The 16,339-nt window shown below is 44.5% G+C and overlaps 1 protein-coding gene across 1 annotated transcript in view; it reads left to right on the forward strand.

The window, feature by feature from the left end:
• The first annotated feature begins 302 nt into the window (after window positions 1-302).
• Bckdhb (branched chain keto acid dehydrogenase E1 subunit beta) overlaps window positions 303-16,339 on the forward strand; it is a 176,794-nt gene continuing 160,757 nt past the window's right edge. Inside the window, exons 1-3 of the mRNA XM_051140803.1 lie at window positions 303-542; window positions 10,632-10,709; window positions 11,507-11,575. Coding sequence (XP_050996760.1) covers window positions 350-542; window positions 10,632-10,709; window positions 11,507-11,575 — 340 coding nt within the window. The 5' untranslated portion in view covers window positions 303-349. The remainder of the gene's footprint in view (window positions 543-10,631; window positions 10,710-11,506; window positions 11,576-16,339) is intronic.

Raw genomic sequence — 16,339 nt, forward strand, 5'->3', positions numbered from 1 at the left:
TGAGAAACACAGAACGACGTGCAATTTTAAAAACGGAAAAGCTACTGAAAAAGACACTGGGTAAGAACACAGCCAGTCGCGGTGTGTGACAATGCAAGTCACGTAGCTGATTTGGGGTGGCTTCAGACCCAGGGACCACGTCTCAGGCTGCCTGTGGGGCACTGGGTAAGGCTTCCGTCAGCTGAGGCCGCCAAGTCACAACACAACGTCTCCATCCCCGCCCCCGATCTTCCACCTCCGATTGGTCGCTTTCACGGGTCCGCCCCCGGGAGCCGCCCAATGAGGAAGCCCGCGTAGCAGCTCCGTCCTCCCTGCCGGCAGCGTGGGCTGTGGTGCTTGAGACCCCGGGATGGCGGCGGTGACCACGGCGCGAGCCTGCGGGCTGCTGCGGCTCGGAGCTGCGGGAGCCGGGCGGCGGTGGTGCGGACTGCGCTGCGCTGGGCTGCTGCAAGGCTTCCTGCAACCCGGGGGCGAGGACGCGGCCCAGACGCGACGGGTGGCCCACTTCACTTTCCAGCCGGACCCAGAGTCCCTGCAGTATGGTGAGACCTGGCGATCTTCCCTCATCCCGGGTCTATTCCTGCTTTGCTCTAGAGCCTAGAACCTCCCGGGTTCGGGTCGGCTTGTGATCCTGTTGCTCTTTCTTGGTGACTCTTCCCTTCGGATGCAGCCCCAGAGTACCTTCAAGATAGGTGAGAGGGCACTCTGTCTTCTGCGAGGCCCCGAGGGTGCCGAAGAGGTGTCCAAAGAGTGCCCCCACCCGCCCCCCGGCCACCACCTGCCGCCTTTTCTCTGAGTCCATCTTGCGTTTCCATATCAGGACTTATATGTTACCTTGTCCAGGACTGGGTCACTAACTTGAGGCGGGGCTTCCGGTAAAGTAAAATACTTTGCCACTCCCCGCCCCCCCCACCCCCCAAATTGGAAGGAAAGTGTAAACCTAGGGAACGCATAATAGAATTGGATTTTCTCAAGGTCACGAAACAGGTTCTGACTAGAGATGGGAAAGAATCCAGACTTCTATTGAACCTAATACAGAGCTCCTCCTGGGCCCTGCTGCCACTTGGCCAAGCAGAGATAATCCTTGAGAGGTGGTGGGAATGGAAGGGCCTGAGGCAGACTCCTCTTGTGTCACCTTTGCTGCTCTTTGCCTGTTTCTCCAGCAAGTTTTGTGTCTGTCTGCTGACTATCAGGAGAAAGCAAGGAAACCGATCCCGATTTTCTTGTCTAATAACTTCTCCCACAAGCTGAGGCTGGCATTTTGGAAGCCTGTCTTTGCTTGCGAACAATCTGTGCATATTTATTGAAAGCTTGCTGTTGGTGAAATTTGCACTCCTCATCTCATTTGGGTCATAGGACTAGTTTTATTAATTTCACGTGAGGCAGGTCATGTTTTAATTTTTGCTTCGCACTTAGATAAGCTGAAGCTTTGAGGCTGATTATTCAAGAGTACCCAAGTACACGACAGATAGCTGCAAGAAAGCTGGATTTCAGACCTGCCAGTCTATGCAAGGCAGTAAAAGGCATTTAGAAATAATTCACTTATCGGCTTTCCAAGGTTTGTGAAATAGTAAATATTGGAAAGACGAAAAGCAGTTTATGTTTTCCCTCCCAACCTTCAACACTGGTTTCACAGAAAGGAAACTTTGGCCTAGTAATAGAGAAACAGAGCAGAGGTCTTCCTAATTCTTCCTTCTGCAATTGTGAAATTACTAAGATCCGAGTGACGTCCTGTCTCTATGTTGTCACTATACAAACAGTAAAGGCAGCTGGGCGTGGTGGTGCACGTCTTTAATCCCAGAACTCAGGGAAACAGAGGCAGGTGGATAGCTGTGAGTTCCCAACTAGTCTGTTCTATAAAGAGAGACCAGGACAGCCAGGACTACACAGACAAATCCTGTCTCGAAAAGCCAAAACTAACCAATTAACCAACAACCAACCAAACCAAAAAAACCAAAAACAAACAAACAAACAAAAACCCCAACAACAACAAAACGAAAACAACAACAACAACAACAACAAAAACCCAGCTACCACAGCAGAAAAAACCACTACGCGCATATTCCAGATAAAAGGCGTAGTTTAGAAAAAAGTAAAAACGTGGTTGTACCACTCATGGTGAATGCTGGGAAACTTTCTGAGGTTCATCCTTCTAGCCTACTGTGTTTTCCACAATTGTAGTATTAGTAACTAGTCCAATTTGCATCAGTTAGAAAAAAATTTTTTCATAATGCTGTAGAGTATTGATGACCTTCTGTAGAGTTCAGGTGAGAGTCAGTGCCTTGAGTTTGGTCTTGTCCCCATCACCTGAGACTTTGAAGTCATCACTTCTGCAAGCCTCAGTTCTCCATAGTTATGGGATTAATGGTAATCCCATACTTCTTCAAAAGGAGAGGAGAGCTAAGGGCCGAATAAGAGTGCCACTAATATTTAACACAGTGTCTGCCGTCTCAGGAGTACTACTAGCTCAGTAAAGGGAAACATTCAATAGACTCTGTCATACATTTGTTAGTTCCATAGTGTTATAAAAAAATGTAGATGGATACACCCCATGTATATGGCTCCCCTGCCTCCATGACAGAGCCCCAAAGATTAGAGTTCTCACTCAGGAATATGAAGGGCTTAATGGAGCTTTTACACACCCAGTTCAAACGCCCAGTTTACACCTAGTTTGTATAAGAGTGTTTGGTGTATTAAGTGTGAGAATATGCAAGAGTGTGTTAGGGGTTAATGCTGAAAATCCCAGTACACACTGTTGGGATTTTGTCCGAATCATTTTACCTTGTGTTTACACTTGTTTCACTTCTGCTGAGGAGCACTTTCCCGTACCTTTGCTCACTAGTTCTTGTTCTTTTGTGACTTGAGTACTCCTTTTTTTATTCTCTTCATATTTTGAAAGCTGTGCCCTTAGTTTTTTTCCCTGTCGATGCCAACACTCCATTATTAATTGCTTTTACCCAGGTGTTGTAGGCATCAGTCTAGTGTCATAGTAATCATGGGCTAGATGGTATTACGTTCATTGTACAGGTGAGGCAGTTGAGGCTCAGAGATGTTTGTGGCCTTCCCAAGAGTGGCAAAGGGCAAAGCCAGTTTTCTAACCCCATTGTGTCCGACTCGTAATGTCTTGTGAAGAGTTTTATGTGCTGAAACTTTGCATATTGCAGCTGTTAATGAGGATACCGACTCTGCCCTGCACATGCGCTGGGAGTGCTTCTTGTTCATCAGTATTGTTTGATTTCACACGGAAAAGGGACTGCTTTAATTGGTGGCCATGATCAACTTTGAGTAGGTAATTTTTAAGCTGCACAGTGAACCGGGGACAAGGACTTACCCTGCAAAGAACATGGGAGCATTGTTTTTCAGGCAGAAAAAAAGACGGAGTAGGTCTAAGGCCCCTTGTAGGCTCATCCTGTGTTGGATAAATAGAGAAAAATCTCTGTGATTGGGGTGTTTTGGATAGTGGAGTGTGCCGTTTCATTCACGGAGATCATCTTTTTCTCAGTACTATAGGGGCGGAAATAGCACGGATAAAGCCAGAGCAGCACGATGTTTATTTGAACAACGGGAAGTGAGTTTATTTGGAGGGAAAAGGAAGACGAAGTTTGGGGAGAGAACATATCACTTGCCTGCTGTGGACCTCGTGCTGTGATGGGTGCACTGCACTTAGGTCAAATTCTGTGGGGCTGTGGGAGGCCATCATTTATTTCTAGGAGGCAAGTGATTGAGATGTGTTTATTTTGTTAGACGTGTTAGTCGGAGGTTTTGCTGGATGTGTAGGGAGGGGCTCAGAGGTCAGCTTTGAGTACTGTCATTGCCCCGGTGAGAGGGTGTAATTGAACTCTGAGTGCCAGTGGGTGGCAGTAATTTTGGAGATGTTGACCCAGTTTTGCCCTGGGGGAGGGTGTCGAAGATGGCATAATCGTTCGTAGCAAGGAAGGTTAAAAGGATGATGTGGCACTTCAGGAAGGATGCATTTTTGGCTCACGGTGCAAGGGTAGAGTTCTTCATGTTGGGCATGTCGTGGTGGCAGGAGTCTAAGGAAGCTCATCATAGTACATTTCAGGCAGGGAGCAGAGTGGACGAATGAATGCTGGTCCTCACTCATCCTTTTCTCCTTTTCATGCGGTCCAAACCCCAGGCCCTGAACTGGTGTTGCTGGCTGAGAGGGCGGGCCTTCGCACCTCACTTTCCCTTCTCTGGATGACCCCTCACAGGCGTGTCTTGAGGCCTGCCCCCTAAGTGATTCTAGGTCTAGTCAGGTGGACAGCTGGTACAAATGACGATAAGGTGCCAGGACCATGATGCAGGCAGGGGATTCTGGAGGTGGATTCCCATCTTTGGAGAAAGGGGGAGAATAAGGAGACTTAAATTTTTACCACGGTTTGAAGTATTCGTGTTTGTAGTAGTGTTCATTCGGTACGGACGTTCAGGCTGGTTGTCTGTCTGAATGTCCGTCTGCCATTGAAACAACTTGATGGCAAAGTTGGGATCCGCCCGAGGCCGAGCAGTTCTTACTTTGACCGGTTGCATTTGGTATTGCCCAAAGCGTGACCCTGTGAGACAGGACTGAGGTAGAGTTTATGCTGTCATCCATGCTTTAAGAATGAAAGAGCTGAGATACAAAGGTATTACGTCTCCGTTAAATGTAAGAGGTGAGACCATGTGTCCTTGAAAGGACACAGTCTCAGCTTGGCTGCCAGGTGACGCTGCTTTTTGCGTGTCTCGGCGGGGACTGACCCTTGCCTGTCACGTCCTTTACCACCTTCAGGTTTCTTTGATCATTCAGGGATTTGATTAATTATTTTTATTAATCTCAGTTTTGATCTTGGTATTCCAGAGGCAGTATTACCCGAAAGTTAGGAGCTGTGGGTTTGTGCTATCGCCTCCCTCCTACTCTCCCTCCCTTCCTCCTTTCTTCTTCCCTCCTCTCTTTTAAAGAGACATTCTTAACTGCTGAGCCATCTCAGCGGTTAAGAGCACTGACTGCTCTTCCAGAGGTCATGAGTTCAATTCCCAGCAACCACATGGTGGCTCACAACCATCTATAGTGTGATCTGATGCCCTCTCCTGGACTTCAGGTGTACATGCAAACAGAACTGTACATATAATAAATAAATCTTAAAAAAAAAAAAAAAAAAAAGAAAAGAAAATAAAGAGACATTCTTACACTCTAGCCCAGGCTGGCCAAGGAACCACTACATAGCTCCAGCTGGCCTCAAACTTATGGTGATCCTCTTGCCTCAGCCTGTCAAGTGCTGGTATTATAGGTGTGAGCTAGCATATGCCTGAGTTTTATTCCTCCCTTGACAGCTTTGCATTATCTCATTATCTGGGCGCATTAATCTATGTACCTATATTTTACTGCCCTCCTCTGCACTTGCGAACCTAGTGATGTGATCTATGTAGGTGCCCAACAATTGGGGTCCTAGAATAAGTCTCAGGTAGCAGAAAGAGGCACTAGATACCAACCAGGAGTGGGAACTCTGACCATTGCCCACTTGATAGACATGACCTCACAGGTTTTTCACAATGGTCCTGTACATTAGATGTGGTTGTTTTTGTTTTTATAGAGGAGGAGACCAAATGTCAGCAGCTTAAGCAGCTTTCACTAAGGCACTCAGACTAAATAACTTAGCAGACCCCAGGCGAAGCCTGCCTTAGGCTGTTGTATGCGCTGCTTGCGTCACAGCGAGTTACACGTTATATCCTGGCTTCTCTGTGTTCCAGGGCCCTGCAATTGTGCGCATGTGTGAGCTTGTGGACTAATTCATTCCACCCATCCTTATTTCTTTATGGGTGCTTTGCCTCTTGCCATGGCTCTGTTCTCCTGGAATTTGATGTCTGGGTAGAAAATAGCAAGCAAGAGTATAGTTAAGCCAATACCTACTACAGTCAGTGACTGTAGTAATGTTCCAGTGCTAAAAAAGGATAAGACATATCAGTCTTGACTCCCAAGATGTTTAGCCAAGTCTTTAGAAATGTACCCAGAGGTGTGAGAAGGGAGTTCTGGCTGGAGGGGTTCATGTGTGTAGCTCGGAGGCAGCAGACAGCTTACATAATGGAGCTGAGAAAACTTCAGTGGTGAACCTTGGGACCAGTAATGCAAAACAGGACAGTTCAGGTGGGCAGGTATGGGAGTCAGCAGGACCTTGTAGACATGCAAGGAGTAAGTATTACTCTAGTGTGGCCAGAGGTCTTTGTAGGGCTTTCCATAGGGGAGTCACATGGGGTGGCTTGCTTCATCGGCTGGGCCTGCTCTGGAACTCACTCTGTTGACCAAGTTGGCCTTCAACTCAGAGATCTACCTGCTTCTGCCTTCCCAGTGCTGTGATTAAAAATCTGGGTGTGGCAAGAGATTATCTGTAATCCCAGTTCAGGAGGTTGAGACAGGAGGATCCTAGGGATATCTGGACAGTCAGTGTAGACAATTGGTAAGCTTTTAGTTCAATGAGGGGTCCTAAAAAACAAGGTGGAGCATGTGTAGTTGCATATGCCTTTAATTTCAGCACTTGGAGGTCGAGGAAGGTGGCTCTCTATGTGTTCAAGGCCAGCTGGTCTCTGTGATGAATTTTGGGCTAGCTGGGGCTACAAAGTGTCACCAAAACAAATCAACCCCCCCAAACCCAATCAAACAAAAAAGGAGAGAGCAATAAATGAAGACATGAGATATTGACCTCTGGCTTTCATAGATACCACACAGGCACAGAGACACACATTTGGATTTGTAGAGTCTTTTGCTTTTTTTTTGTTCTTGTTAATTTTTGGTATTGGTGAGTGAAACAATGCGTGCATGCTGGGAAGGCTTTTTATTGGGCTGTAGCCAAGGGCTTTCATTTACATTATAGTACAAAGTGTGTATGTGTGTGTGTGTGTGTGTGTGTGTGTGGGTGTGGTGTGTGTACGTGTGCTTACGTGCCTGTCTGCCTGTGTCTGTGTGTGTCCACTTTTAGGTTCTCATTATGGATGGTTGTGAGCCACCATGTGGTTGCTGGCAACTGAACTCAAGACCTTTGGAAGGACTGCCAGTGCTCTTAACCGCTGAGCCATCTCTCCAGCGGGCCCGCCCATGCCAGCTTTGGGTTCTCTAGAATCTTAAGTTGTGGGTAGATCTTTGGGAATTAGATAAGGACACATAGTAGGCAAATAGAGAGCAAATCCAGAAGAGTAGAGTGTGCGGCGGCTGCGGCAGGATGATCTTGAACTCGAGGCCAGCTACACAGTGAGACTAGAAAATGAAGACATAGCCGTGAGTCGTGGTTTCTTCTGTATCACCTGTGCTTCAACTTGAAAAAGAATTGAAAGTAGACGTTGCTATACCAAAATTGTCATTTATTACTTGGAATAGTACTGGAGAGTACTCCCAACCTAAACTGTACAGTCTTTCACAAAAATAGCCATTAGTGAAAAAATAGTTTGTGTGCTGATGTGGAAACATAAATAATTTGGAAGTTATTTCCCATAGGTGAGGCAAGTTTTTTATAGGGTTGAGAATACATTCTAGGGCAGTCCTTATGGAGCCTAGGGTGGCCTTGAACTCACAATCCTCCTGCCTCTTTTTTCTAGTAAAAACTTGCTGAGCAGCCATGTGATAAGATGAATCAAGAGGGTTGGGGGTGGAGCGCAAAGGTGGATCACGTGACTAGCATGTGGGCTGGGCTCCCTAGCTCCCGGAAGAGAAGAGGTCTTGTGGGGACATTTGCTATTAATTCAAAATTAAGGTGAAAACAGTATTATCTGTTAAGGCATTCTCATTCTCCCTTGGTTCTTAACTATGAAAATCCTAATAAAGAAGCAAAAATATTACCTTATTACACGCCTGAGGTAGGGTATGTTATTGTCATTTAGGAAAGTTTATCCTAAACTGTTATGTTTTGATACACTAAAAACTTTAAGAGAGCATATATAGGTCTTCTAGTTAATGTTAGCTGTCAACTTGCCATAGCCAGGCAGGATTGCTGCTATCAGATAGTGTCCTGTGGGCAGCCTTTGGGGGAGGGGTATTGTCTTGTTTGGTAATTACTTTAGAAGGCTGAGCAGGTGGTCCAGGGTTGTATAAGGAATCCAAAGAGCAGTGTGTAAGCAGCTTTCCCTCTGTGCTTCCTGCCTCAGCTTGACTTCCTGCCTAGCTTTCCTCGGTGGTAGACTATAAACTGTTAGATTAAGCAAACATTTCTTCCCTGGGTTGCTTTTGGTCATGGTGTTTATCAGGGCAACAGGAAAGCAAACCAGAACAATAGGATACAGACCAATTTAAGGAAGATAACCATCGAAAGATACATCTGTAGCCTGAAGAAAAATACTTTATGAAGTAATAATTCTGGATGTTTGGTGTGATTGTGTGTTCTTTGACGTGGCTGAGATAATGGTGAATTCTTACTGTCTTCAGAAACAAGTGTGTAAACAGGCCATTATTCTCGCTGCCAGGTATTCTTTTTTTTTTTTGTGTTTTTTTTAATTGAAAAATAAAATCATTCATATTACATTTCAATTGCTATCCCATCCCATGCATCCTCCCATTCCTCTCTCCCTCCTGCTTTCACCCCATTCCCCTTCCCTATGACTATGACTGATGAGGACCTCCTCCCCTTGAATATGATGCTAGGGTATCAAGTTTCTTCTTGGTAGTCTGCTATCCTTCCTCCGAGTGCCATCTGGTCTCCCCATCAAGGGGACATGGCCAAATAAGGGGCACCAGAGTTCGTGTGAAAGTCAGTCCCTGAGAAGCCAGGTATTCTGATAGGGGACTGCCAGGGCCCGCAGCTTGGGTATGCAGAGACACCCAAGGTCAAGCAGACCACACATGCCAGAGGCCAGGCTGAGAGGACAGTGGAAGGCTTCAGGATGGTGGAGGTCAGAGCTCAGTGAGGGGTCTGGTGGGTTAAGGAAGAGGAAAGGGTGAGCGACAACACTTCATGGTCCGAGGTTTGAAGCCAACTGCAAGAGCTGTTATGACCCATGCTGGCAAGTAGACCTTGACGCTCCCTCACATTGTTACGCCCAAATTTTGAGAGACTCCATGAACAGACCACCCAAAGGAAAGTAAGTCTTTATTGCAACTTTGAACCCCTGGCCACCCCTCCCATGCGCTGGCATGGCAGATGCATAGAAGTGGCCTCGAGTCTCAGCTGAGAGGGTTTTTTTTTTTTTTTTAAAATATATATAGGTTTTAGGCAAAGAAATGGATTTTACAGTAAATGATTGGATGACATTTGGGCAGAAAAGCTGCAAGCAGGAAATTACAAGCTTTGGTGTTTCATGGTTGGGTAACAGGTGTAGGGACAAGTTGGCCTATAGAAAAGATTGGCTGAAGCAGTCATGGGGGCGTTAGGAACTTTGGCCTGGCTTCTCCTAATTGGTTGTTGCTATGTGGCAGACCATCTGCTGGTCAGCTTGACCAGCAGAAAGTAGATTTGGACTATTCCAAGGTGAGCTGATTGGGTTGCAAGGGGATATTCTCCTATTTAGACTAGTTTGTGGTTTTTCTGGAATCTGGGTTCAGCCCTTGGCTAGGTTTAACACAAAATGGAGTTTCTTTTTCAAAATGGTGTTTGTCTGGTCCCTTCAACATGAGGTGACTAATTGAGCATGGAGGTTGGAGGGACAGTGGCCAGAGTGGGGGTGCAGGAGGGGGATAAAGTGCTGAGGTAAGGTTGGGTCTGCTTCTCAGAAGTTTCCTGTGAAGCCTGTCTGTGCTCTGCATGCTGCTGGAGAGGAGGGGGCCTAATGTCCCAGTGACCATGGGCCTTGGCATGTGTGCATTTGCTTTGCTCAAAGCTCCAAAGTCATGAAATTCTACCAGATACAGCTTTCACTGTGCTGCTCGGAGAGGGTCATGAGCAAAGCTGGACCTAATGACCAGTAGCTTTCACTCTGCATCTAGGGATTATCAAACATATTATTTGAACAACATTTTTTTCAGTAATATTTGGTGAAGATGTTGCCTTTGGTGGAGTCTTCCAGGGCACTGTTGGTTTATGAAACCCTGTCTTATGTTCCTTACCTTTAATTGCATTGTCTATCTCCTCCCAAAGCCTATTTATGGAGACAGGTATTGGCCTGCAGACATTTTAACTAAGCAGTAGGACAGCAGGAAGGACTGAGTCTGACATGTTTAGGAAAGAGATTATAGTACTGTTCAAGCACCAACAGTTCTGCACACCAAAGTTTATCTTTAGCCTTCCTTACTGTTTCATGGGCTATGGCTGTTTGCTGCTGTCAGCAGTTTCAACAAAGGCCACACTGGTCTTGTGACTTCTTTATGCCTTTGGTTCACAACACCTGTCTAGGGCACTTTTTAAAAATAATACGCTCTGGCTCCCACTTGCTCCTTTTCTACTGAAAGTTGTAGCTGTTATCTACAGATAACCTCACCATCTGGTTGTTTCCCTCCGTTTGTTTACTTTTCTGTACATTGTGTAGTGTACATAGGGTTTAGCTCTTCTTCCCACCTCTGACGTCTTACTGTATTTGTACCTTTTGTAGATCTGGCCTCTCTATGATAGATTCTGTACCTTTCAGTCCACCTTTCTTTTCTTTTCTTTTTAAACCATTTTACAATCAACTTTTAAGAAACAGGTTATGTGTTACATATGTTATAGTTTTTTGATACAATCTAACTTTACTTTTCACAGGGCAAACTCAGAAAATGAATCTCTTTCAGTCAGTTACAAGTGCCTTGGATAACTCATTGGCCAAAGACCCCACTGCAGGTAAGCTTAATGCGCGTGTGCATGCAGCTTTGCTCCTTCTGGAACTGGAGACCTAAGGAAATCACCAAGGCAAAAGGATCTGCCTGCTGTGTCAGCAGACATTTATCTCACTCATTTCTGATATGCTCTGTATGTCTTTGTTAACCTGCTCTTCACATCGTGTCTGGACCCTTGTTTATATGTTGCTTTCTGACTGACACCTGTTGGCTACTACTGTTTGTCTAGTGTATAGGAAAAAAGAGGAAAGGCCACTTTCTTTAGCTACTTATATATAGCATAAAGATTTGCTTTGTATAGTTTATCATTGATTTTACGTTGAACTTGTTAATATTTTTAGAAATAATAATTTTGGTATTTGTGTTTTTAAAATCTATTTTTCCCCCATTCAGAGACAGGGTTTCTTTGTGTCCTGGACTCACTTTGTAGACCAGGCTGGCCTTGAACTCACAGAGGTCCCCCTGCCTCTGCCTCTCCAAATCCTGGGATTACAGGTGTGCACCACTGTGCCAGGCTAAAATCAGTTTTTAAATTGTTTTTGCTGTGTTTTTAAAGTTTGGTTGACTTTATATGCACATGCACACTTATATGTGCACATATTATGTATGTGCATGTGTGCACATTTATACATTATACACATAGAGGATTATGTTTACATATTTATACATGTATGTATGATTTATATAAACATATGTATGTTTGTACTACACAGACATGAATTTGTAGTATAATTTCAAATCTAATTATTTAAGTTCTTATTTGGGGATTACTAAATATGTTTTTTGAACATCATTTTTCAGTAATATTTGGTGAAGATGTTGCCTTTGGTGGAGTCTTCCGATGCACTGTTGGTTTACGTGACAAATATGGTGAGTTATTAGCTATATAAACAGCATTCAGTAGAATATTTACTCCAAGATCTTGGGACTATAAAACAAGTCTATAACATTGCTGTGTTATTGTTTGGTTGGGTTCCTTTTATTTTGGCAACATCCTACAGAGTTCTGTGCCCTGGATTTCTCTAAATGTGTTCTAACTAGAATCTTCTAATGTAGTTTATATAACAGAAATTTGCACACTACCTGCCCAAACAGTTCATGACGTGAATTGTCACTTCATTCATCTAGGCAAGAACCTTGGGCTTCCTCTTGCCACCTGCCGTAGCCAAGCTGAGCCCTGTTGTCTCTAACTCAAGATTTGCCCATTTATCTGTGCTAGTAAGAGTGTATATTTGTTGCTGCCGGTGGCGGGTATTTGGTTTTTATCACAGCATTGGTTCACACGGTTGTGGGGATTTGGCCAGTCTATAGGGAAACTCAGGCAGGGTTCCTATGGTTCAATCTTGAAGCCAAATCATCTTCATTTGGGAAACCTCAGACTGAAAACCTTAGGATGACCAGCGAAAGCCCTCTCTGTGCTGTGACATTCCTCTGCTTTACCTAGAACCCTTGACTTCAAAGTTGTTCCCAGATAACACACATCCCTGCAACAGTGTCTAGAGCTGTGTGTGACTAAGCTAACAGCTTTACAACCTGGGCAGGCTGGTGTTAAAGTCCACTGGCCTGTAGCCGCCTCCCTGACTCTTTCTTCACAGCCACTCTGTGTCCCTTGCATGGCACGTATGTCCTCACTACCTGCTTCTTCCATTGACTTTTCCCTCAGAGATGGAGCCGGCAAGATGTGCTTTGGTTGTAGCAGTGCTCACCTCTCTGACATGCTAATGCATGTGTTTCTACCCTTACTGTTGGGATGCCTTCCTGGTGCCTCATGGTTAATTGTTTTAATTCTTTTTTCATGCTTACCTAATCTTAGGGAGAGGAAAGCAGGTACATGCAGGCTTAGGAGGCGTTGCTCTTTGTCATCTGGAGTGCTCAGGTGTGTTCTCGATGGGCAGTGAGGGCCTTTAAGAACTTTAACACAATTACTGTGTTCCCCTGTTACACCACTCCTGAGGCATCATGTTCCATGTGATGTACTGAGAACACTCAACATGTCCTTTTTTTCTACTGCTCATAAAAGGTTTCCAATCATCTGCTTCCTCCTGGCTGTGTGTTCTGTGAGCTGCTGAGAGACAGAAAGAGACAGTCAAAAGGCTGTCTTCCATCCCACACAAACCTAGAAACTTTTAGCTCTTTAGGGGGGGGAAAAAAAAAGAAATGTTTTATGTAATTGATTTCGGAGAAATACATGTACATTGTAGACTATTTCAGGAAGTTAGGAAAACACAAAGGAGGAAGTATACATTGCATGGGCACCTCTGAATACTTGTATGTCTGGAGCTTGTTTCAATAGGTTTATATTTGTTAATAATTAAAACGCAGGATTATGCTTTCTATGATTGGTGTGTTCTCTGTGTGGTGTGGTAGCATGTTGCCAAGGGCAGCCCCTTTTTGTATGACTCAGTGTGATGTGTCTAAGCTGGGGAGCATTTTCCTGGTTCCTCCTACAAGGTCACATGTGTGATTCTTTACTGAATCCATTCTGTCTGGGGCAATTTATCCGTGTGATCTGCTGTTGACACACTAGCAACTTCTGTATATATATATATATATATATTTTTAGTGTGGGTGCTTCACAGTTTATTTATTAGTGTAATATCAGCAACAGTAGCACAAGTATAAAGTGAGGAAGGCCATCTAAATATGAGAAAATTGAATTTCAGAGGGAGTAAGTTATATATACATCAGCCAGGTTGCCACAAATAGTGTGCAGATGACTATAGGCACAAATCACTGACAAAGCTGCCACATGAAGCTTAAGAGCTCTGTGCATTCAGATAAAAATGGTTTTATTGATTTGTTTGTTATTCACAACCCCTACTAAGAGCGTTGGAAAGAAGTGTACTCTTGTCAGACATAGTCTGTTGCTTTAGTTATTTTCTCAGAGGGGTTAGTGAATCAGAAGATGGTAACACCCAGGGTCTGGGAAGATGGCTCACTGGGCAATGACTCTTATTGCACAAGCATAAGGACAGTTCAGATCTTCAGGACCCACGTACAAAGTAAGATGTGGCCATGCACACCTGTATGCCCAGGTGCATGCCTAGCACACCTGTATGCCCAGGTGTATGCCTAGCACACCTGTATGCCCAGGTGTATGCCTAGCACATCTGTATGCCCAGGTGTATGCCTAGCACATCTGTATGCCCAGGTATATGCCTAGCACACTTGTATGCCCAGGTTTATGCCTAGCACACCTGTATGCCCAGGTGCATGCCTAGCACACTTGTATGCCCAGGTGCATGCCTAGCACACTTGTATGCCCAGGTGCAGGCCTAGCACACCTGTATGCCCAGGCCCATGCCTAACAACTTCTTAATTCCTGTCCCTAATCTTCACCTCTACAATGATCTTGAAACCCACAGATTCACCATTGTACCCTAAATCTTCATGTCAGAGTTTCCCAATATAGTGATTGTCAATTTTTGCAGATCTGTCTGTGAGACCTGGAGTTTGAGGACATTAAACAATGGGGTAGACTATAGTCTAATGCTGTAGACAGTTTAACTTCATTGTCAGTGAACTTTTATACATGAATGTAATGAACAAAACAGTGGTCCAAGGAAGGTTGTTTGAGTTAAGAAAAACATGAACAGAAAAAACATGTAAATAAACGCCAGTACGTACATACTAAATATTGACAGAGCAGCCCTTTCCCAGAACTTTCTCAGGGCAGACCAATTGAAACACAATAGCCTGGCACGTACTGTACATTATATCTGGGGAATCATGAAGTAATACAGAAGGGCCTTTTCCAGATTCTCAGGGTACACTGAGGACAACACTCAGCATATCCTGTCACCACATGGGGTACTATAGCTATGTTCTGACGTCCAACAAGAATAAACCCATCTTATAAAATGAATATAAATGCCTCACAGGAAACACTGAATCACGTGCAAGAACAATCCAGGATATAAGGTAAATATCCGTGTTTTCCAATGGTTTTAAGTCACCCCTGTGAAAGGGTTGTGACCCAGTTTAAGAACCACTGTTCTAGTGTCTTCCTTCTTTTTCATCCTGCCTGTCCCATCCACCGTACAGTTTTGTCTTCACAGTTAATTTTAATTTAGTTTCTCCTTTCTGTACTGCCATCGGATTTCAGGGCATGGATTTTCTACTCCTGGGCAATTTCACTTCTTACTTATCACCTGCCCTTTGGCCTGACCTCTCTCAGTCCATTCCCTACCGGCTACAAGTGCTGTCACCCTAAGATGTACACATTTTAGCTGGATTAGCGGAAGCCTTTAAGATGTAGCTAGCTGGCTACTGGACCACATCCTCTCTATTGCTTGCAAATTTTCTGTTACAGGAGGATTTCCCTCCCAACCCTGTTGTGTACATTACCCGATCTCTTTCCCCAACCTGGCTGCCTAGGCAGTATCTTCTCTTCAGGTTTGTCTCTGGCATTCTTCCTGACTTTCCAAGAAGACTCACTACTCACCACTCCGTCTTTTATATCTTGCGCACTACATCCTCCTTACCTCTCCTTGGCATTTCTCACCCATGTCTTCTCAAAGGAATAGGTCTTTCATCTGCACATCTTTAGCTCCAGCATTGCGTCAGCTCCAGTACCAAAAGCTGCCGCGGGAGGATGCCTTCAAATCTCTGAAGATCCTGACTTGATGAAGATGGGTGGTTTAGTTACTGCTTTGTGACCAGCTTGTTTTCAGAACTGAAGGATAATGGGGATGCTGGAGAGAAATATATGTGAAATTAGGTTTTTATTACACTTACACAAATATTCCATATCTGATTTATGGCATGAAGGGAAAAAAAAAGAGAGAAAGGAACAAAAATATAAAAAAATTCTTTTTAAGAATAATCTCTTTTTAAAAAATTTTTTTAAAAATTTATTCTTGTTACATCTCAATGGTTATCCCATCCCTTGTATCCTCTCATTCATCCCTCCCTCCCATTTATTCCCTTCCCCTATGACTGTTCCTGAGGGGGATTACCTTCCCCTGTATATGCTCATAGGGTATCAAGTCTCTTCTTGGTAACCTGCTGTCCTTCCTCTGAGTGCCACCAGGTCTCCCCCTCCAGGGGACATGGTCAAATGTGAGGCACCAGAGTATGTGAGAAAGTCGTATCCCACTCTCCCCTCAACTGTGGAGACTGTTCTGACCATTGGCTAGATCTGGGTAGGGGTATAAAGTTTACCACCTGTATTGTCCTTGGCTGGTGCCTTAGTTTTGAGCGGGACCCCTGGGCCCAAATCTGCCTATCATAATGTTCTACTTGTAGGTTTCTAGGACCCTCTGGATCCTTTTACTTTGCTCTGTTCTTCTGAGTATAATCCAGGAAATTTTCAGTTTCATATAAGCATGTCTGCTTAGCATTATTTTATGAAGTTGAAATAATTTATACAAACTATAAAAAAATGTAAAACAGTTGAAGACACTGTGTTGCATAGCAAGCTGCCTCTGTTGGTTGTTTTTATGTCAACTCAACACAAGCTAGAGTCATCTGAGAAGAGATGACCTGGACTGAGAAAATGCCCTCATTGCATTGGCTAGTGGACACACATTTTCTTGATTAATGGTCTGTGTGGGAGGGAGAAACCTATTGTGGGTGGTACTGTCCCTGGGCAGGTGGTCCTCGCTTGTGTAAGTAAGCAAGCTGAGCAAGTCA

The sequence above is a fragment of the Acomys russatus genome, chromosome 32 (genome assembly GCF_903995435.1).
Source record: "Acomys russatus chromosome 32, mAcoRus1.1, whole genome shotgun sequence".
Taxonomy (NCBI): Eukaryota; Metazoa; Chordata; class Mammalia; order Rodentia; family Muridae; genus Acomys; species Acomys russatus.